This window comes from Hypoxylon fragiforme (genome assembly GCF_022984875.1).
Source record: "Hypoxylon fragiforme strain CBS 206.31 chromosome Unknown GGS25scaffold_8, whole genome shotgun sequence".
Lineage (NCBI taxonomy): Eukaryota > Fungi > Ascomycota > Sordariomycetes > Xylariales > Hypoxylaceae > Hypoxylon > Hypoxylon fragiforme.
Genome location: NW_026054763.1, coordinates 2378809 through 2399907, shown reverse-complemented (window position 1 = coordinate 2399907; position 21099 = coordinate 2378809). Strand labels below are relative to the sequence as shown.

At 47.3% G+C, this 21099-nt stretch overlaps 9 protein-coding genes across 9 annotated transcripts; 5 read left to right on the top strand and 4 right to left on the bottom strand.

The window, feature by feature from the left end:
• The first annotated feature begins 449 nt into the window (after positions 1-449).
• Positions 450-2597, top strand: GGS25DRAFT_504670 (uncharacterized protein). The gene is made up of 2 exons (XM_049262157.1): positions 450-1553; positions 1656-2597. The coding sequence occupies exons 1-2, from the start codon at positions 1025-1027 to the stop codon at positions 2051-2053; spliced, it is 927 nt and encodes a 308-aa protein (XP_049114106.1). The 5' UTR covers positions 450-1024; the 3' UTR covers positions 2054-2597.
• Positions 2256-3348, bottom strand: GGS25DRAFT_534242 (uncharacterized protein). The gene has a single exon (XM_049265745.1). The coding sequence runs from the start codon at positions 3309-3311 to the stop codon at positions 2457-2459; it is 855 nt and encodes a 284-aa protein (XP_049114105.1). The 5' UTR covers positions 3312-3348; the 3' UTR covers positions 2256-2456.
• A 1212-nt stretch (positions 3349-4560) lies between these two features.
• On the bottom strand, positions 4561-6742 carry GGS25DRAFT_504667 (uncharacterized protein). Its single transcript, XM_049262156.1, has 2 exons — positions 5878-6742; positions 4561-5769 (listed from the first exon to the last, which is right to left on the bottom strand). The coding sequence occupies exons 1-2, from the start codon at positions 6136-6138 to the stop codon at positions 4732-4734; spliced, it is 1299 nt and encodes a 432-aa protein (XP_049114104.1). The 5' UTR covers positions 6139-6742; the 3' UTR covers positions 4561-4731.
• Positions 6743-9696, bottom strand: GGS25DRAFT_504665 (ectonucleotide pyrophosphatase/phosphodiesterase family member 3). Its single transcript, XM_049262155.1, has 4 exons — positions 8614-9696; positions 8155-8554; positions 7528-8097; positions 6743-7467 (listed from the first exon to the last, which is right to left on the bottom strand). The coding sequence occupies exons 1-4, from the start codon at positions 9529-9531 to the stop codon at positions 7046-7048; spliced, it is 2310 nt and encodes a 769-aa protein (XP_049114103.1). The 5' UTR covers positions 9532-9696; the 3' UTR covers positions 6743-7045.
• A 230-nt stretch (positions 9697-9926) lies between these two features.
• GGS25DRAFT_504663 (FAD/NAD(P)-binding domain-containing protein) lies at positions 9927-12081 on the top strand. The gene is made up of 5 exons (XM_049262154.1): positions 9927-10034; positions 10100-10665; positions 10713-10962; positions 11058-11336; positions 11414-12081. The coding sequence occupies exons 2-5, from the start codon at positions 10418-10420 to the stop codon at positions 11888-11890; spliced, it is 1254 nt and encodes a 417-aa protein (XP_049114102.1). The 5' UTR covers positions 9927-10034; positions 10100-10417; the 3' UTR covers positions 11891-12081.
• Positions 12082-12281: 200 nt separating this feature from the next.
• On the top strand, positions 12282-12903 carry GGS25DRAFT_524831 (uncharacterized protein; the record flags this gene model as incomplete). The annotated part of the gene is made up of 2 exons (XM_049264677.1): positions 12282-12568; positions 12681-12903. The coding sequence occupies 2 exons, from the start codon at positions 12282-12284 to the stop codon at positions 12901-12903; spliced, it is 510 nt and encodes a 169-aa protein (XP_049114101.1).
• Positions 12904-14183: 1280 nt separating this feature from the next.
• On the bottom strand, positions 14184-16175 carry GGS25DRAFT_504656 (uncharacterized protein). Its single transcript, XM_049262153.1, has 2 exons — positions 14960-16175; positions 14184-14895 (listed from the first exon to the last, which is right to left on the bottom strand). The coding sequence occupies exons 1-2, from the start codon at positions 15916-15918 to the stop codon at positions 14661-14663; spliced, it is 1194 nt and encodes a 397-aa protein (XP_049114100.1). The 5' UTR covers positions 15919-16175; the 3' UTR covers positions 14184-14660.
• Positions 16176-16406: 231 nt separating this feature from the next.
• On the top strand, positions 16407-17874 carry GGS25DRAFT_504654 (uncharacterized protein). Its single transcript, XM_049262152.1, has one exon. The coding sequence runs from the start codon at positions 16670-16672 to the stop codon at positions 17570-17572; it is 903 nt and encodes a 300-aa protein (XP_049114099.1). The 5' UTR covers positions 16407-16669; the 3' UTR covers positions 17573-17874.
• A 564-nt stretch (positions 17875-18438) lies between these two features.
• Positions 18439-21050, top strand: GGS25DRAFT_504653 (uncharacterized protein). The gene is made up of 4 exons (XM_049262151.1): positions 18439-19039; positions 19092-19607; positions 19663-19815; positions 19887-21050. The coding sequence occupies exons 1-4, from the start codon at positions 18989-18991 to the stop codon at positions 20589-20591; spliced, it is 1425 nt and encodes a 474-aa protein (XP_049114098.1). The 5' UTR covers positions 18439-18988; the 3' UTR covers positions 20592-21050.
• The last annotated feature ends 49 nt before the right edge of the window (positions 21051-21099 follow it).

Genomic DNA, 21099 nt, shown 5'->3' with positions numbered 1-21099 from the left:
TTTACCCTTGGCCCTTTACCCCTGACTTGTCGTTGATATCCTCTTTATGCCGCCGACTTCAAAGTTGCGATGCCAATGATACACTCTAGGAACAGTCAAGTATAAGAGGTGGCCCTAGAGCTCATAAGAGGCTCTGCGCGGGGATGGGCATCATGCTAATAGGATCATCTCTCAATGTAAAAAAAAACCACAGCATTTTCTTGGACAAACATTGGAACAGGGGAAAATGTTTTCCGTCTTGAGTTCTGGAAGCCATTCAGGTTAGAGTATCATTGGGTTGGCAACGTTAGGTACGTCGAATCCCCGAAGTATTCTTCCAGTGATCTGTATATAACTCTTAGCAATAATAAATCAAGAAATGTCAATATCACCTATTGATAAGGAGGCATCCAAACCCCCTTAGTTACCCAATCTTCCAATCCTCAACTACACGTCGCTTCGGTGATAAGTCACTATGCATATTCTTGTGATACTATCGTCAGTTGCCAGAGCTTCTGCCTATTGTCAATTCTCGCCTCAAAGGAAACGGCTGGGGCTAGGCCTCGATTGTGAAAGCCCTTGATAATAGAATCTTTCTGGTGGTTTAATACACTGATGAGTTTCGACATATTTTCACTCAGCTTCTCAGTATATTTGCCTTCTTTCTCAGGAGATAATACATAAATCGAAAGCTATATGTTTACTCAGTAATAATCGATAGTAGAGCAACAAGGCCTTGTTGTTCTTGTCTCCTACAACCCAACTTCACGAGGATCACGAAGATGAGTTTCGATCAAGCTCTTATTTTTGTTTATTATTTAAATAAGCTAGATTTCTCTCTGGTGAACATTATTCATCCTTCCCTCACCTTTCCTCTAAATTCTCCCTCCATACCTCACTCCCCTCCTCCTCCTCCTCGCCTCTTTCCTTCACCATCTCCTGCTTTGCTGGCAGTCTCATCTGCTATGCAAACTTGAGCTTAATAACAGGCTATCAATCCTGAACTCAATATTGCTTCATTTATATTTGCTTCCTACTATTGACCATGGAGGACCCGTTCCGAAAGCCCTCACCCCAGGGCTCTGTCATTCGCATCGATCCTTGCGGCGACCTCCGCTTCAAGATCACTCAGAAGGATAACGAGGTGGTCTTCATCGTCTGCTCCAAGACCTTGCGACGATCATGGAAGTCCTTGGAGTGGTACCACAGTCCTCAAGAATGGACTCACGGTGCAATTCAGATGCCATTCCACAACACCGATGCCGTAGCCATCATTCTGCGCATTATTCACTCTCAGTTCGCCAATATTCCGGAAGCATTGGATGTCATGGACTTCTATGATCTTGCTTTACTAACTCATAAGTTCGATCTTGCGCACCTTTTGCGCCCTTGGGCCAAGCGCTGGTTCCAAAAGATGGAAGATATGAACAGTTTCGTCGGTGAACGCCTTTGGATTGCCTGGGAGTTGGGACACTGTAACCTTTTCACGAAGCTCGTTCGCCAGGTCATCTTCGAGCGCGCCAGTCCCGCCCAGCCGGAGTACACTCGAGCACTCATGCCCATTGGCGTTCATGGTATGTTGACCTCCACCTCTCGTGACCTTTTCCAAGTCTTGATACCCATTCTATCTTCCTGCTTAGGTATCTGCCTAGTACTAATAGCTTATTTGGGATTAGACTTCATTGACCGTGCTCGTCGAGATGCCATTTCGCTTCTCCTTATGACACCTTGTAACTTCATCCGTCACCTGCTGACTAGCCGTCGCTGCTTCCGAGAGAGCAACAACGAATGTGACCGCTACATGACGGAAAGCATGGTTCAATCGCTCACCGTCATGGGACTCTATCCTCTTCCACCTATCCACCAGGTCAAGATGAGCGTCTTTGAGTTGTACTCCAAGCTCGCCCTGGTTGAGGTCCGAGGCAAGGGATATATGCACACTTGTGAATCTATCAAGATGGTCCCCGAGTCCGCCATGGCAGACTTGGGACGTCTATTCACTATCCCCGCCGTCATGAAGCATCAGCTAAATGAGAGGGCGGAAAAGACTGGAATGCCAACCAACGACTTTTAAGTCCACGGCAGGCTCTTAATACCTGTATACTTACATGCCTACCTACCTAGGGTGCGTACTTAAGATGGCAGAACCAGAACACGAAATGAAGAAGAGAGGTATGCTGATCAAGGAATCATTTGTATCATGGACTAGGAAGAGGGGATATTAAGGGTGTTTCTGAAGCCATTACCTGGCGTCAATCAGGATGGCTCAACTTGCCATACCAGAGACATTTCCTCGGACGGTTTAACCCTCCTCTTGTATCAATTAATTAGTCTAGGTAGTTACTGTACCACTTCGTATGCTTTACATGAACGAATATGCCCCAAACACAACCTATGTTCTCTCCCACAGCGCTTAGCATCTTAAATTGCATCGTAGGAACCTAGTAGTAAAGCCCTCAATTTCCCTTTCCTTTTCCTTAACCACTCACACCCTTACCCTCAACCCCCGTAGCCGTAGCCGTAGCCGTACCTCCCTTATCCCTCTCCATGCACCGCAACGCCTCCCCCGCCGCCCTCTTCGTAGCATCATCATCCTCTTGCTCTCCCTCTCTCCCCTGCACCTCCTCCAACCTCCTCCTCCAAAACGCATACCTCTCCCCCCCCAACTCCTCCCCACCCCTCCACAAATCCCTCCCCCGTCTCCGCAACGCCCAGCTCTCCTCCCCCCTCCCAACCCCCTCCCTAATCCTCGGGCCCGCAATGTCAAACCACCGCGCCGCGGCCGGCACCTCGACATCCAGCACGGCGTCGCTGCGCTCCAGCGCGTCGCCCACCGTCTCGTACCCCCAGCTGATGTCGAGCCCCGCCAGCCCCGCGACCACGAGCCGCGCCTCCACCTCCGCCTTGCGCGCGTGGTACCCGCGCAGCTCTCCACGCGCCGCCGCGCCGACGGCTCTGCGCGCGTGCGCGCGCCAGCCGCTCCGCTGGTGCGTGTCGGCGTACGAGTGGCCGAAGCCCGGGAGCCCGCGCCAGCAGAGCCTCCCGTGCGCCGGCTCCGGCAGGTCCTCGATGGCCTGGAGCAGGGCGACGAGCGGCGCGACGTTTTCCGCGGGCAGCTCGACGAGCGCGTCTACGAGGAAGCCCCAGAGGCGCGCGAGCTCGTCGTTGGGGGTGCGCGAGCGCGAGACGGGGCGGGTGATGGCGCGCGCGGCGGCGGGGGCGCTGGCGCCGCCGCGGAGGTACTGCTTTAGTGCTTCGGCGGAGGAGGGGTGCACGCCGTCCTCGATGTCGCCGTCCGGCGCGAGCTTTTCGGCGAACCAGGCGTCGGACATGATGGTTTTTTGGGGTTGGTTTTCTGTTGTCTTTGTTGTTGTTTTTTGTGTTGTTGCTATTATAAGAGTTGGGGTTTGAATACGAGGGGATGTAGTCGAGATAGTAAGCATCTACCTCAAGCTTTTTAGTTAATGATCTACCATGGGGGCAGTGCAACCACGAGTGGCGTCGAGGGGGTAAACTTTCTCCTGAAGAATAGGGGTTACATGTACAACTAAAGGTAAGTCAAAATAGATGAATCGCAGGCAGGCAGAATCTAACATCATCAATATAATATAGTGATGGATCTATCCATATTCAATGGGGGTATTATCATCGATGACTACGCTTGGTTATTCCCGTGTCATTGCCCTCTATCTCTAAGATTGACATTGATTGATATAAACTTGGAAATAAAAACAACGGATCTGCTCACAACTTGACGACCTGATGGCATTTCTATAGAAATGTTCTTTGGATATATACCTAATAGTCGTCTGAATTTCTCGGTAGCTATTTACTTGCAAGAACTACAAGGATGATTATTATTCAGCTTACGGCTTGCCAGGTCACAGTTTATGTCTTGAGCATGGTTTTTTGCTGCAGCTATGTTATTATCTCTTGCCGTTGAGCCGAGACAGGTAGCACATCAAACCTATATTTAGGACATCAACTTATGAATGTACCTGGGTAGGTAAATAGGGGTTCTGGATGGAGGCTCAATCAATATACCTTCTCTTAGAGATCGAAGCGTATAAGTAGGTAGGCAGTAACCGTCCCTCTTCGTAATTATGTATCTCCAGAAGTCCATCCGAAGCTCATAGCCCCAAGCTCCCATCTGTCTACTACGAGGAGGCCGGCGAGATTGACAAGCACGAGAACCCCGCTGATCTACTACTGCGGTATCATGACTCACCACGGTGCTGCTCCCGGTGGCTTCATCCTTTGCTAGGTACCCAGTAATCCAGAAATATGCATCTGGGTAGGTATCTCTCGACAATCCTGGAGTGCCGGAAACATATGACTTGGGAATATGTAGCTCAGGTACACGAACCCTGTGTATTATTGTAATCTCTTTTAGCCTTTAGTCTAGAATCTACCTACCTACCTAGTACCTAGGTATCTACACCATATAACCTCGCCATTGTAGACCTTTTGCTGCAAGCCTAGACTGATACAAGACCAAGACTCACCTTTTGACGTTAGCAGCATTATATCTGATTTCCATAACAGTCTTATAATAGGAACGTACTGAATATTAAGAAATGTGGAAGTTTTAATAGAGATAAAGGCGATAACACTACAGAGCGTATACGATCAACAGCTGCAATAACTTTCACTATCCCTTTATGCCTACTTATAGGAAATATAGGCCTAGAAACAACTGTTACTCATTAAGGGGTATATGTCCACGGTCGTATCCTAGGTATCTATCCAGTTCTACCACCGGCTATACTGGTACTCCGAAAAGTCATTCCAGGACTCACTGGTACTATTAGGAATATCAGAAACCTTGCGCGCAAAGAACTTCACATCGTCGCCGATGAAGCTAACATCCACCATCCCCTCGAAGCTGGCAAACTTGGCGTCTTTAAACCCAATGGTGCCTCGCATCATCTCCTGGATCTCGCCCTCGCCCGTTTCCCTGCTCTTCATCTGGAGGAAGAACTTTTTCGGCAGTGAGGTTGAGGTTGAGGTACCTTGCGTTTTGGCCTTTTTCGCCGGAGGCCGTCCCCTGCCGCGTTTCGCAGGCCTCTTTGACCCCTTGCCGTTGCCATAGTCTTCTTCTTCATCATCGTCATCATCATCTTGACTATAATCCTCTTGGTCGAGCCGGGATTCACGCTCCAGCTGCGTGCAGTACCGATCCAACGCCACCTTTTTGGTCCCCAAGATCATCATGCCTTCCAGGACGCCGAAGTGAAAGTGGACCTTGAAGATACCCCCTTGCCCCGTTCTGCACACATCGAGCGTCATGTCCTCGGCCTGGTCCGGCCACTGATCCTCGATGGCGTCGCAGTCGACGATGTAGCTGCCCACCGGCGACCAGGCCTTCTTCTCCCTCTTGGCACTTTCGAGGTACTCCAGATGGCTCGCCTGTCGCTCCTCCTCCCTCGCTTGCCTCTCCTCTTCCTTCTTCCGCTCTAACTCATCTAAGTGTGCTAGCGCCTTGGCCCTTATTTTGGCTAGGTCCCAGCCCACGTACAGGGCGTCGCCCTTCCGCTCGTGGAGCAGGCCGTCGACCTTGTTCAAAAGGTCTTTGATTTCGTTTGCGCGGTAGTAGCTTCCGGGAGCCAGGGGCATGACCAGCACCTCCGTGAACTTGGACCGATCAGGTTTACCCGACGCGTCTAAGAAATGCTGGTCTAACAGCCGTTGCGGTGAGTGCTCGACCAGTTCCTCTATGGTCAGCTGGTTATACCACTCCTCGGCCATCTCAGATTCTAATTTCTCAATCTTGTCCGGTACCTTGTCGAGCTAAAGACATTTGGACCAATTAAACAGTATTAGAAGGTGTATGTACAGTACTAGCGATATAACGTCGCGATATAAAATGCTTGAGCGGTAGGCATTCGTCCCACTTACCTTTCCCTGACTCAGCATCTTCTTCATCAAATTGGCCCCGTTGCCCGTCAGCTCCTTTGGATCATACTCCACACCGTAGTACTTGAGCTGCGCGTGTACAAAATAGTCATCTTTTCTCAGTGTTCTATTCGCTTCCGGCGTCAGTTTGGGCAAGAACATTTTTCGGAGCGCTGAGGGCTCGACGCGCTCGACGCGTTGGAGGACACGGAAGTGGCCATACGCGAACTCGAACCCGTCCCGCTTCACTGCATCGGTAGGCATCTTATATTCACTGGAAAATCCGGGTTTTTTTCTAAACAATAGACCAGGTTTCGAATTTCCCCAATTTATTTATTGAATTGACATTAAGAAAAGCTGGTATCTGTTAATTAAAGTTGTGAAAAGTAAAAAGGTTCGTAATTCGGATGACAGGCGGTTGGTTCAATGCTCCAAGAAATACGAAATACATCGCACAGTGTGTCGCACCCCCTTTTTCTGCCCATAATCTCCCCTTATCTACCTAGTACCAAGTTAGATTAATGACGTGACGGATGACGAAGGAGAGAGCCAGCTCAGAATAATCGCATTAATACCTACCAGGGTGCCTACATACTAGGCACGCACCGACTTTTAGACTTCCCAGGTTGAATACCTACGAAACGCCATGATTTCTGTTGCTTTCCGTCGCTTACAATAAATCCATTCACCGTAATGGTCCGAGTACTTGATGAGCTATCACAGTGACTCAATATGCCATAGAAAATAGTGGAAAGACCTGAATATTAAAAGAGGAAGATCTAAAGGATCAGACTTTAACTAAAAATGTTTTAGCTTAGATAAGCATGTACCTACCTAGTACGTGATAGATAGAATGGGACATGTGTAAATTCAGGGGGGCATGTAAGAGGCCTAAACGATAGCAATCAATTCAACGATGCGAATATTAGTTCTATAAAGAAATACCCTTTCCCCCCTACCTAAGTACCTAGGCGCTGTATTAACAACATTACCAAGCAGTATCCCATCCATCCAAGAACACCCCAAGGCGACGGAGAAAACCCGAAAAAAACGCCAGCAGTGCCAACCAACCCTCTATACTCCAGATGATTAATGCCTGACCCAGGTAGATAGGAACCTGGTACCTACGTGTACACCAATAAAGGGGCTAAAGTATCATGATAAGAACGTTCTAAGAAGAATCATTAAAAGCCCCTGATATTTTATCGGCAAGGCCATCAAACTTGTCCTTCACCCAATCGTAGGCATTTTCCCACCACGGAGAGTCGGGACTCTCGGGTTTATCCTCGTCCTTAGCCCCTTCTGGAGTTTCTACCACTGGCTTATCCTCAGCGGTGGGCTCTACACTGACCGTTGACGAAGGTTCAGTAGACTCAGCGCCTGTTGCTACAGGAAGGGTAGATGTGGCTCCGGTCGAAACGTCTTCTACGGCCGAGACACCTTCTGCGGCTGAAACAGGATCGGCCGGCTCTTCAAACACTGTCTCTGGGTCGTGCAGACCCATGACCTCGAGTGGCAGGCGTAGAGTCCCGTTGTTCGGCATCGCCTTCATGCTGACTGAGTCGCAGAGGATGTTATAAACATTTATATTTTCTATAGGCTTACAGTCAATATCAACGGAAACCATTAAAAGGGGACGGTGTGGGTACATACGGAATACTTCTACTTTGCTGTGGGGTTGATGTGGAAAGGCGGGTCCGCGGGCGACGAAAATAGCTCTCATCAGTGGATGTTCGTGATCGTAACCATGTAGTCCTCTTGGGTGGAAGACAAGGTTCTTAGCCTTGGCTTCTTCGATATTGAATTCCTTTCGATCAACAATAGCCCACCCGGTCTTGGGCACGATCCACAATGGTGCAATACGTTTGTTATTGCTGAAATGGTAACGCTCTGGCATGTTCTCGTCTCTGAGGTAGACGTCGAAGTTGGGATTGGACTTTCCCTTCTCGGCTGCTTGGTCATACAAAACCTGCAAGTCCTCTGGGTTTTTGGGCCGGATGCCCACCAATGGCCATCCATCAAGGTGCTCAACTTTGTCCATGTCTACTAGATCTTCGATCTGAATCATACGGTTTATATCCGTAGTAGCCATGCCATGGTCAGAGACGATGATGACATTCACAATATCGGTTAAATTTCTCTCCTCTAGTCCGTGGAAGAGTTGATCAAGCATCGTATCTACTGCACTGATAGTCATCCGAATTTCGGTGCTATTTGGCCCATCTTTGAAGTATTAGCATCCCAAAAATCCTCCCGACAAAGGGTTTCATTTTTACTTACAACGATGGCCATCAGCGTCAACATTTGGTACGTAGGCAGCAATGAGCTGCGGCCTCAAATTGTTGGGGTCTGCATCTGGGTCTTCGAGTCCTGGCTTATCAAGGAATTCGAGAATTCGTGCGACCTTCTTGGGAAGTTTCTCTTTTCCATTATACTTATCCAGGTAAGTCGGTTCCGTCTCCATAATATGGGCTTCACTACCTGGCCACATGTGGACAGCTGTACGAACGCCTTGCTCTTCCGCTGTGACCCAGAAGGGCTCACCAGCCCACCACTTGGGATCAAGACTCCTGTTCGGATCAGTGTAGAAGAAGTCACTTTCTAGTTCTGGGTCCCAGAAAGAATTACCCACTACACCATGGCTCTCCGGATATAAGCCAGTTGCTAGAGTGTAATGATTCTTTATAGCAACCGAGTTAGAAAGCATTAAGCATAGAAATATTAAGGAAGGGTACTTACGGGGAAAGTCACGGATGGGAAGGACGGGGTCATGTACAGCGGCGACACGCCTTCTTTGATGAAGGCATTCAGCCTAGGAGTAAGACCCCTATTTAGAAAATCCGCTCGGAACCCATCGAGACTAATGATAAGAGTGGTCGGTAAAAAGGTAGCGGTGCCATTGGTGACCATCCGGGGACGGGGACTTGATTTCTTCCCCTGGGTGAACTTCCAGATGACGAGGGATATAAAAGTAACGCCTACTATGATAGTAGCGTGTATGAGTAACCATTTCATCCATTTCCTCTTTTTAGTAGACTTGGCCTTTTTGTTTGGGAAAAAAACCTGTCTAATGCTAGAACCGGAGGAGTCTTCGGACCCAGACATTCGAAGTAAACGTTTGCGGTCGATTTCGTCGCTACCCTCACGGTCACTGCTATTACCGGTGGAGCTCCCGTCTTTTAATCCACCCTGCTCCATTTCATACATCAATTGGCCATCCTCACCATCACGGGCCTCATTGAGTAGGCGATCTTTCTTGTCTTTACGTCTTCTCCGCCTATTTCTACGTTTCTCATAGTTTAAATCCTCGACCGAACTCCCGTTATCGTCTATCGCGCTTGAAGATCGTGCTCTATTATAACCTCGGAGGATACGTATGGGATTTGGTATCGAAAGATTGCTCCCTCTCCTCCGCCGTTCTTGTTGAGCCCTCGAATTAATAATCAGTTCATCTAACTCTTCCTCCTCCATCAATACCAAGCGATCCCTAGCGCGCAGCTCCCGGCTGTTCCTTGCAGCGGCAAGCAATTCGTCATCTTCGCTATCGGTGTCTTGTTCGCTTCTGCTATGGAGAGATATGGCATCGTCGTCGTAGTTGACGGGGGAGAGCAGGTAGCCGTCCCTGTCAACCTTGGTATTTATCGGCTGGAGAGCCATGTTGATAGGACACTGGTCATTGCCGGGTTGGTGATAAACGATTGTCGATAATGAATGTTGTAATATTAAATACTAAACACGTTGAAAATAAATCTGTCTCTGTCAGAAAATCTAAAGATGCAGGGCGCAAGTTTAGCAGGGCCACTGGCGTTACAGGGGAAATACACAGCCCTGGAGCCATACAACATCTACAATTCAATATTTAGCCAATTAGAATCAATATTTTAGTGCAGTGCAGATAAGTAGGTACCTAGGTACCTAGAACTTAGCCTGGAGAACTCAACCGCAACTCCGGAATATTACAGACTTTACAGTAGCTGCATGTGGCTCGTGCGTTGGCCCCCATGTCTTCAATGGATGTCTTCACTGAAGTTCAGCCATAGTTATCTCTTTATATTGTACTTACCCCTAAGGGGGCATTGGAGAGATAGCCTAAAGATAACATTGAAGGGTGGGTGGGTGCTGTAGCCTATGATCCCTCAAGCTTCAATGTTACAATAGTAGTACGTATATGAAACCCCAATAACTTTCAACATATGTCAATATACTAACTATACTGGCTACCAAGTAGGAGTAGCTTCTTAGCTACATATATATCTCTAACTTACTCCTGACTAGTCCGGTCAACCTGCAAGCATCGTACGGCCATGATACCATTCAATGCATCACGTCCGATTAGAAAATCAGCGATGAACCCAATGGTTCGCACGTCATCCGCGTGATGGTTGACGTTATACTGCTTTGTAATACTTTATAAGTATTTCTCCTCGAACTCAAGATATGTCGATTCAGCTCGGGCTATGATATAAAAATGGCGAGATTTGCTTGCTGCTTCGATATATTTAATGAAGAATATATCGTATTACCGGTGATCTGAGCTTCTAAAATGACGGTTGACGCCTCTGTTCGCCAGCTACGCGTGGCCATTATTGGCGGTGGGCCGGGTGGTCTTGCAACCGCAATCGCCCTCTCCAAAATCCCAAATGTATCAGCTACCATTTATGAGCAAGCAAAGGTGCTGCGGGAAGTAGGTGCGGGCATAAGTATCGGCTCAAATACATGGAATGTATTACAGTTACTGGGCGTGGCCGATACATTGACCAGCGGCCATCCGACATGGACAATAGTAAACATGTGAGTATATACACCTTTTACTAACACTATTACTAAATGAGACTAAGGAATGGGCGTTCAGGGGAAGAGCTCAGTCGCCGTGAGAAGCCCGAATTGCCTGTAGGGCGGGGTCCAATTCGCGCTCAGCGAACCAAATTGCAGTCGGCTCTCTTATCCCACGTAAACCCAGATACCATACAGCTCTCTAGGAAATTGCATCGTATGGTAGACAAGGGAAGCGAAGGTGTTGAATTACAATTCAAGGATGGAACCGTCGTGGAGGCTGATTTAGTGGTCGGCGCTGACGGCATAAGATCAGTAAGTAATGGGGACCATATCTTTCATCTATCACATAAAAGAATGACGAGTTTAGTGAAAGAAACTCACCCAGAAAGGCTAATAAGACAAAATAGGTCGTTAGAGATACTGCTTGGCCAGATTACGAAATCAAGTTTACGGGAACCACAATATGGAGGGCACTGCTACCATGGAACGACGTAAAAGACCTGGACCCTCGTTTCGGCATTACCGGCTGGTGGCATACGCCGACTACCCATGTGTACTTCTCCCACGTTGGTGAAGGGCTGTGGGAGATAGCTTCCCGGGCCTGGCAAGATCCAGCAATTCATAGCGCAAACAAGAAAAGCTGGGGTGTTCCAGTGGAAAATGCTCACGTAGAAGCACATTTCACTGTACGGCCCCTTCCCCATCTAAGCCTCAAGCACACATTTAGATGCGTATGTAATTAACACTAACTGATGGATTACAGGAGTACCTCCCCGAGATCAGAGAAGCACTAGCGCGGGTGCCTCCTGGCGGCTGGCGTGAGTTTGCAGCGTTCGCCGGCCCCGAGCTCTCTCAACTTACAGCATGGAATAATAAAGTTGTGCTTGTCGGTGACTCATCTCATGCACTATCTGGTGCGTTTGGCTCAGGCGCAGGGTTTGCGATGGAGGACGGCTGGATATTGGCACAGGCCCTCGCGTACTGGAAGAATGACACGAGCAAGGCCTTGCCGTTATTCGATGCCATTCGACTGCCATATTACTCACGGATGTATGCACATCTTGCTTCGGAGGCCGATAAGCGCACTGCGAAACTGAAGACACTGGGTAATCCATCGTTTGACGAACAAGTCAAGAACAAGATTATCACAGATGGGGGAAAGGACATGTCGTGGATATACCAGAATAACATAGAACTTGTTTGGAAGGAATGGGCTGAACAGCTCGGAAGGACTTCATGAAGCATCTGAGTTAGACTCTAAACATTATTACTCCTAGACTACCTAGACTATCTTCCATCCATCAATAGAACGTTTGTTGTCACAGTCAGAAAATAGCGCCACTGCAATTACCTCTAACGAAGATGACTCCATGACTTTAACCTTATTTGAAGCCATTCCGAGTTTCTCCAGACTACCTAGTATATAGGTATTGACAGTACCCCTAATAGAGTAGATTCGCTCATAAAAGGGATGATTACAGCTCTTCGTTTATATCATCTCTTCTTCTCATCTTGACCACATCAAATTACTTTCCATTACTACTCCTGAGAAAAAAAACCCAGAAACCACAACAACATCGACTTCAAACATACACAGTCATCTCTACGCTGCATATTCAACCACCATCAATATGCGCATCAGAATCGCAATTATCTTCCGCGGCTTCACCGTCGCGTTGACGGTCAGAGCCATCCCCGTCTTCTCGAATACTACTACTACTACTGCTGCTGCTGCTGCTGCTGCTGCTGCTGCTGCTACTTTCCACCTCAGCAACGACACCACTCCACCTACTCCGAACCCGGGTCCCTGCGACTGCCTTGGCGGCAGCATGTGCGGCACCCTCCACATTAGCGATTGCGACTACGCGATCAACGCGAAGCTCATCCGCACCGATGATATCAAGTACGGCGCAGAGGGGTAAGTCTACCACCACCTCATCATCATCATCCACCCCAACTACTCACCTCTCACCCCTCTAAAAACTCCGACATAGCATCACATCACTAACACTAACACTCACACTCCACAGAAGCACTAGCCCCCACCAAGGCGTCTGCCACGGCCTCGGCACCGACTACGGCTGCGGCATCGTGATCCAGGGCGGCCGCCACTGCGTCGCGTCCGGCAACCAGATGTGGTGGGACTACCAAGACATCCGAGACCATGGCTGCCACCACTGCGGCCACAAGTACTGGGGCAGTGGATGCTCGACTGTCGTCGACTATTTCCCCGTGTGCGACGAGGTTCATTAGGAGGATGTTTGACGGCTTGCTTGCTTGCTTGCTTGCTTACTGGGACTGATGATGCTTTCAGCGCTGGTTGGGTTTGGCGGCTAAGACTATGGTGGATAGCGGCATCAGAAGGATTTGGACGGTGTTAGTTTGATATATACTCCCTCCTAATAACAATTCATTGATACATACTTTCTAAAAATCGCTTATATCAACTTCTCCATCCTAGGTTAGATGTCTACTAGGCTGCTAGGCTGGGCACTATGCCAAGCCTACCGTAAGAAGCTTGTTCTCCATCAAGCACCCAAAATAATACTACCAAAGTCTGACTCTATTTGCTTGTTAGGATAATTACTATGAAAACTCTATTAGAGTATCTAGATACACTACCTACATATTCACGGAACTGAAGCTATCTGTACAACTCCTAACTGCTGGGTTAGGTGAGTAGTAGCCCCTAGACCGCTAACCAACCCTCTCTAAGCTTGCCCAGATTTTACATGGGGAGCCCCTTGTGCATCAACGAAGTCCTATCATTTTGTCCCCACTTGCCATTTATAGTAATCTTTCTTAGTACCCTCGAGGCAAGCGGCTCCATCATCCCATCACCAGAAAACTTTCTTGGTTACTATGGTGAGAAGCATTTAAAGTAAAACGCTTATTCTATTTTATGCTATCTCACTTGGTAATATGATGTTACGATCTTTATAACCAGGTACGCAAAAAATCCCTGGTGTAGAAGAAAAAAAAAAAAAGCCTTGCTATTCACACAATGCCCCGTTCTTCCACGCCAAGCACCGCTTTATCCCACACACCTAACCCCTCGAGCATCGAGGTGAGTTGCAAGAATCTCGCCTGGAGCAAATGGGGTCCTCCACTTGTGAATGTCGACAACACTGTTCTCTCATACATGGGGTTCCCGTAGGCATCTTTTGGGGGACCATCCGTTAGAAGTTGGGCTCTGGAGCACAACAGTCTCGTACCACCACTCTTCTGAATGGGTGATTGTTGAGGGGGCCTTCCTACATTGCGGATTCGAAGAGCCTGTTCGCGACTAGTTTTACATCTATGTAGTCTCGTTGGCCCACGTGGCATAGATGATCTCCCATTATACGAAGTACACAACTCTCGTTATCCTTCAAAACGACAAGAGTCAGAAACGGTGTATGCGAATGCGTGAAGCTTAGCTCTGTGAAAATTCCTTGGCCATCATCTACACTTAATAGACTTCGACAATACTAAATGTTGTTTACATATTAATGGCCTTACTAACTTCCATCTAGAAGCAAATAAGCTGATTAGTGCCATTAAAGAGTTCAAACTAGGTACACATCTAGGTACGGGTATGTGATCTGTTAGTGCCTACTAGGTAGATACTAGTGAAAGGTGGGCTCCTTCAAATAACCCCATTGTTACAAGCATGGTGGCAACATCAACTAATTACGATCGAAAACAGGCTGGTGAGTACTTATACGAATATTGATTTAAGAAAAGGAACGTGGGTATTCCGCCAGCTAACATATATGTTACAACCGAGAAAGGAAAATAGGATCGAAAGGAGAGTAGTTCCCAACGGTGCCGTACATGGCATATCCTTCTGTCCTTGCTATTTTTCTATCTCTGAGCAAACTTGCCATCCTTAACCTTCACTGCCCAATCAAATTGTGAACGCCCATACACCCTTATAGTCACTTTGGTTTACTAGCCCGTCTCAAATATGTCCAGAGATGCTCGGTGGGTATGTTGAAACGCGCCGGTCAATAGTGGGAACATCACTTTTAGACTTCATTCTCCGTCTTCTTATCATCTAGGACTTCAATCCCCTCCTCGATGTAAGCCGGCGGAACGTCAACTTCTTCTTCATGGGCCATGAGACCTGACTTCTCTTCGTCGAGAGCGACCTCATCTTGAGAAGCCTTGTGGTGATGGCTATGTCTGTGGTGTCGACGGGAGCTGCGTCCTCGGACTGATCGCCAGAGGAACACTACAAAGGTACCGACCAACATACCAAAGCTAATTTGGAATTAGTAAGAGACTACAAAAGACGTTCATATATTATGGATAAGGAATGACTTACACGCTAGCTGTGATACCGGCCAGGATACCAATTGCAACAGGTAGGAGAATGTGTGAGGCAATGTTCTTAAAAAGCAAGCCCCAGTTCTTCTGATGGTGTTCACGGTGACCGTCCCATTGAGAGGCAGTCAAGGGCTTCGATTTCCAATCTTCAGATTTGGTATGGTCGTGTCCCTGGCCCTTTGAATGACGATGACGGCCGCCACAACCCTTGTGGAAGCGGAGACCGGAGAGCTTCTGTGACACGATGGATCTCCATTTGCAGAGTAGAGTGGTGCATTCTTCCTGCTTATCCATAGGATTGCTTTGGATAGTTGCTGTCGTCTCTGACTCAAGAGCCTCGAGCCCAGCCATCATCAGTTTCCCGGTAGGAGTCTTCACAAGCTTGATCTGGACTTTCGGAAGGTTGTTGAAGAAGTCACCTCCCACTTCAATAATGCGGAATTCGATTTCGACCAATTCCAAAAGATCATCTGCATTTGTGGCAGCGACCCGGGATACTACACCAAAGCCAAGGTTCTGCGTAAGTTGAGGTCGAGGACCCTTGAAGTGTGTTGGTCGTTTCGCTTCTCGGTGCACAAAGTTGGGGATAACATCGGCAGTGAGGGTTTCTTGGAAGATATCTACTTTGGGGTAGAGTTCAAAGCCGTTCAACATTAAGCGATCGGCGCCATCGGAAGTCTTGATGCTGAAGTTCAGCTCGATGTGGCTTGGAATATCGTGCACAACTTTGACCCTGGAATGGTGAGGAATGCGGACAGGACAACCTGGACATTTGACTTCCAAGGTTTGGGCCTCAGCAGTCTTGGGAATTTCGGGATGGCCTTCGATAACAGGAACGGGGACGGGAAGGGTGCTGACTATGTCATTGTCGGCGTCAGATATGTCAGGAGGTAGTAGGAATGCGTTAGTGGTTAGAGCCGCCAGGCCAGTGGCGGAAATGATGGAAATCAACTGCATCTTTGGGTATGCGTGAACGCAGTGGGCGCAAATAGGGTTAATTTTTCATGGAAAGGTAGGAGACTTAAAGAAAGGTATGGATGCTGATTTTTGGTCTTGTTGCGTTGTCGTTTTGATGGAAAATAAAGGAAAAGGAATGAAGAGTGCAGAGCGAAGATGGAAAGAGTGTGATTAGAGGGTCAACTGTCTGGTTACTTGGTTACGTACTCACTCAGCGGACCTTGCGGGAAGCTGCGGGACCTGATGACGAACCAATTTTTATGTCCCTGCACAAAGACTGTGCACAAAGACTGTACAAAGACTGTACAAAGAGTGTACAAAGAGTGACAGGTGTCTAGCGCTTTGGGTGGAGCTTTTCAGCTGTCACAGACTCACAGGTGTATGCATCACCTTCGGTCCATTACAAAATCCGAACAAACTGAACGATCAAATCACATGACTTATAATTGTGATATTACTGCACTAACCAGGCGAATGCGAATGCGACACCAACATCTAACCTACCTAGTTATGCACTGCCGAGTTCAAAACTTCAGCTCAGCATTTCAAGGCTTTAGTTCCAACAATTAGTTTGGGGGTCAAAAGCTAGAATACTTGTATACCTATATATACACATGCTTTAGGTAGGTAGATAGGTAGGCTGATAATACCATTTCCTTCTCACTTCAACTGCTCTCTACATTTCTGTCATAAAGCACAACTAGTATCGGTATATGAATTTCGTTTTTCTGCTTGTTATTGTTTTGTCGCTATGTCATACGCAGAATTTCCCCCTGCATACGAGACTGTGGCTAGCAATCGCGGACTACACATGCCAAATACAGCTACCGTCTACGAGTCCCCAGCCGAAAGCTCTAGTCAAGCACCAGCTATCACCGAGAGTCAGGTTCTAAAGTTAACGGCATCATATTTCCCTCCTATACCCCCTCATGTACGATTGCCATTATTGCCCAAGCCGGTGTTAATCCCCCGTATCAATCCGGGTTCTCTAGCCCCATTCGTGCGTGCCTGGGCACCAGAATTGGCCCACCATGCGATTACACGGGAAGACTTGGTGGCCTTCATTGACAACCTCAACCTTGTCCTCACTCCCCACCCGGCCATCCATGTAGTTGAATTAGCCTCTCTCGGGGTCCATTTTGCTCCCACTGCGGCAGCTAGTGGCATCTCTGCCGCCATGCATGGAATGGCGATCCTTGCTACTCACGCCATAGGCCATCAGCGCACCCAGACATTTCTCTCCACTACAAATGACAACTACTTCCACCCCCGCCAATTGCATGCGGAGATCATTGATTCAAAGCGAATGAAGGAAATGTTCCACCTCGACGAGGATGATCCCCTGACAACTCCCCTCAGCGAGGATTCCCTCGACTCGACTATGCAAGAAAGATGTCTCAAGTATCTTTCTAGATGGGCCTGTGAACTGTCGTTCGACGGCATTCCTCCTCCGAGTCCCCAAACAAGTGTGCTTGAAAGAGTGGCTGCGTGGAGTGTCGAGCACAAGATAGCCAAAGCGGAGAAGAAGGCTAAGAAAAAGAGAGAGAAAGCTTGGAAGAAGCACCTGAAGGGCAAGAAGTCAAAAGAAGGCAAGGCAGAAAAGCGTAGGGCCAAGTCCTTAGATTGGATTTTGATCCGGAACCTCAGCGGGTAGTTCAGCTCAATGAACTGGATATGTGGCAGCACTTACTTTTGAGTTCTATCTATAACGACTTGAAGATTAAACTAGATATCCAAGTAGATATCTAACATATCTATGTGCATTATCCCGTGTTCCAAGCACGGGTCTCCCGTCTTGGCAGAGACAAATCTGGGTTGGTTAACGGCAGTGTTCGGTAGCTTGTCCCGAAAATGAACTACGTATGTAACTAATAATGCTGGGTAGTTACTATCATTAGACCTACTACTTTACCATGGCCTAGAGAAAAGTGGAACAACTAACTACATGTAACCAACAATTTTCAAGTTACAAGTTACAAGCATAAGTCTAATAGTGTACTTAGACTTACTTGAGTCTATGTGACTCTGAGAATACATGACTATGATCATTGCGTGATTAATATGCCCATGGTTCCAATTCTTGATACTACTCTGTGCTTACAAATCTTAGTAGACCATTGATATACCGTAAAAAAGTGCCGATGGGGGCGCTGGTGAGAGTGATGACTGCGCCGCTTGCATCTCTTAAATATAGACAATAACTATTACCTTCGGGAGGCTCCAGCCTTGATATAACATGAACAGTGAAAGGTCTAAGACCCACAAATAGGGGCAATTTAGTCACGTCAAGTTTTACTACATAGTATGATAAAATGTCAAAGAAGGATGAGTTGATCAACCTACGACGTACATAGCTAACTACGGCATGGTACTTCGTATACAGTTCAAGTTTTATCGTTCAAATTCATTAGGTAATTAACTTGAAGACTTCCCAGGGTGGGTCATTCTAGTTCTCTTAGAGGTTTGGGTTACGAAAATAGGTAGGCTACTCGCCGAGACCCCTTTTCTCCACTTGATAACCCCATAACCCATAATGCCTGTAACTACAACTTACCAGGACTATGTAACAAGTACTTTTCTCTTATCTCTTGGACTTCAATGTTTCTGGTATTAGTTATTATTAACATCGCTAAATAGTGCAACAATGCTATTAAGGTTACTGTGTGAAAGTAGAACTGCTACTTATTATATAGTAGCCTTATGGCTCAACCATACATTACGATAGGACATATTATTTCTCACCCCAACAATGCCTATCAAAGCCTTGTTAATTGGTTCACCAATCGAATGGTTGCTATAATAACAGACAGCTGACAGGTAAGAGTTAAGAAGTCAAGTGGCCAAGTACAGAAAAGCTTATGTGCCACTTTGCCCTGGTAAACTACCTAGGATAAGTTAAGCACTTATGGAATTAACAGGGAGTTCAATTGCAAAGACTGGCTCTTAAATACGCTTTCATCATTAATCACCCCACTCTCATCCTTTTGCCCTTTTTTATTAACGTCTGTTACATACTATTATACTCTTTAATACCTCCTATGTTTTCATTATCACCAAACATTTGTTCCATATGGTGGCCTGGACAACTCGTTGCGGGACCTGCAGGAGAAGGAAGATTAAGGTAGGAAGATATCCTTACACCAGTTAGAACGATCTGATCTAACTCTTAATAGTGCGACCAGCAATGGCCGGCATGTGGGCAATGTCAAAAGAGCCGACAAAGTTGCCCAGGCCCGCCGGACAAACTAAAGTTTGTCGTTAACGGTACCCCGGCATCATCGTCCCAGATAGCCCGACTCAATAAGTCAAAGCCTTCTACAAAGCCCCTGACAACTTTGAATGACCATCCTGTCTTCTATCGCTCCATACCGAGAACTTACGCCGGAAATGTCGGCGCGGAGCTTGTCTCACTTTTGGCCTCCCAGCCCAAAACCTTTGGGTTCCCGGGTTTCGCACAACTCTTGGCCCATACCCCAGCTATGCTTGACGGCTCACCCGCTCTCGTAAAAGCGGTTGCCTATCTTTCGGATGCTAGACGGCGGCAACAAACTTCTCCACAACCTGACATGAAACTAGATCTGAAATTGCATGGCTCTGCTCTGCAAGGCTTAAGAATGGCCTTTCAGGATCCTAATCAACTCACAAGAATTGAAACTTTGTTGGCCACTATTATTCTGTGGAAGATTGAGGTTAGTATATAAGACATGGGCCGAATATAAGTAATCCTTTCTTACTTTGTCTCAGGCTACAATCGTTACCCCATCCAAACTTGCGCCTTTAGTTGCAGCTTCGTCGGTACATGCTGGTGGAACAGCATATATCCTCGAGTCTCTAGGACCGGAGGCTGCCAGAAACAAGATAGTTTTGAATATAATTCTTGATAGTCTTGCTGATCTAGTCAGTACCAATTCAGACAGCATATTACCTAGCCTAGTATGTTCTGTTAAAGGCTAACAAATTGCACCTAGTCCTCTTACTATTATGCCCGTGATCAGTCCTGTTTCATGGCATCGCCTCGATGGCAGCAATTCTTTTCCGGGCACAAAGGCTTGGGGACCGTCAATACGCTGCTATTCAAAATCCTGCGACCAATGGCATTGTTCCCAGATGTGATGAGAGGCCTGCGTCGGTATTATTTGGGCCAAATAGAACACGAGTACATCCGATCCAGAGTGCAACAAATGTGCGATGCCGTCCGGAGTTTTGAGGCCCCCGTGCAAAATATTATAAAAGACGCTTCTCTCGTGGCCAAGAGCGCTCCACATTCCTCAGAGTCACCCGTGGATGAGGTTTATCGGACCGAGGACTTCGCCGTCTCGCGGCTTTGCTGTGTCCACGCCGTTACGATTTTGACCACCAATAACATGCTGTCCGCGCTCGACGGACACGTCTCGGAAGAGATCAGGAGGAAGAACCGCTCGATGAGTGAGAGGATTTGGAAGTTTCATGAACAGGCGGCCGATGTGGGCTCATACGGGATGCATTATTACCCCAGTGCGCTCATTCTGTCGTATGAAAGTGCACAGTCTAGGGAGACGGAAGACTGGATTGTAGGATTATTGAATCTAGTCCAGGGGAGGAAACCAGCTACGCATATGATGTGGACGAGGGAAGAGATAGCGGTAAGATGCAAAGGTACGAGGGGGGTTGTCTCGTCTCCTCGACCGTCATGATATTGGCCTGGAGAGCCTCTTTACTGCGAGGTATGAACCGCATATATCGTCAGAAACATGTACGTTCGCTTGATTCTTTGATTTAAAAGTCCAAGTGGATAATAGAAAGTATTGAATACCTACCCTGGGTACATACTCTATTATACCTAGTATTGAACTTCAAGTTGCCTGTTAATTCTTTTGATAGGAGTTGTGCGATTGCTCTTATTATCTAACTTCTAGGTAATTACGCTACCTAGGGTAGGTACCTAAGGCAAGTAAGGTTACCGCTGTAACAGTCTTCAAAGTTGCCACGCTGCTGCCTGGAGATGGCCTACCTACCTAGTAGGGTACCTAGGGTAGGGTAGGTTAAGGTACGCAGATGATGTACCCTAGTCTAGTAAGTACACTTTATATTAATCCAAATCAATTGATTCTTTAACAGGTATTTCAATATTATGAAATTGAATTAGATTGTCTCATACTTGGTTACCTAGAAATAACATATCTTTATCATTGGAACGTTGAG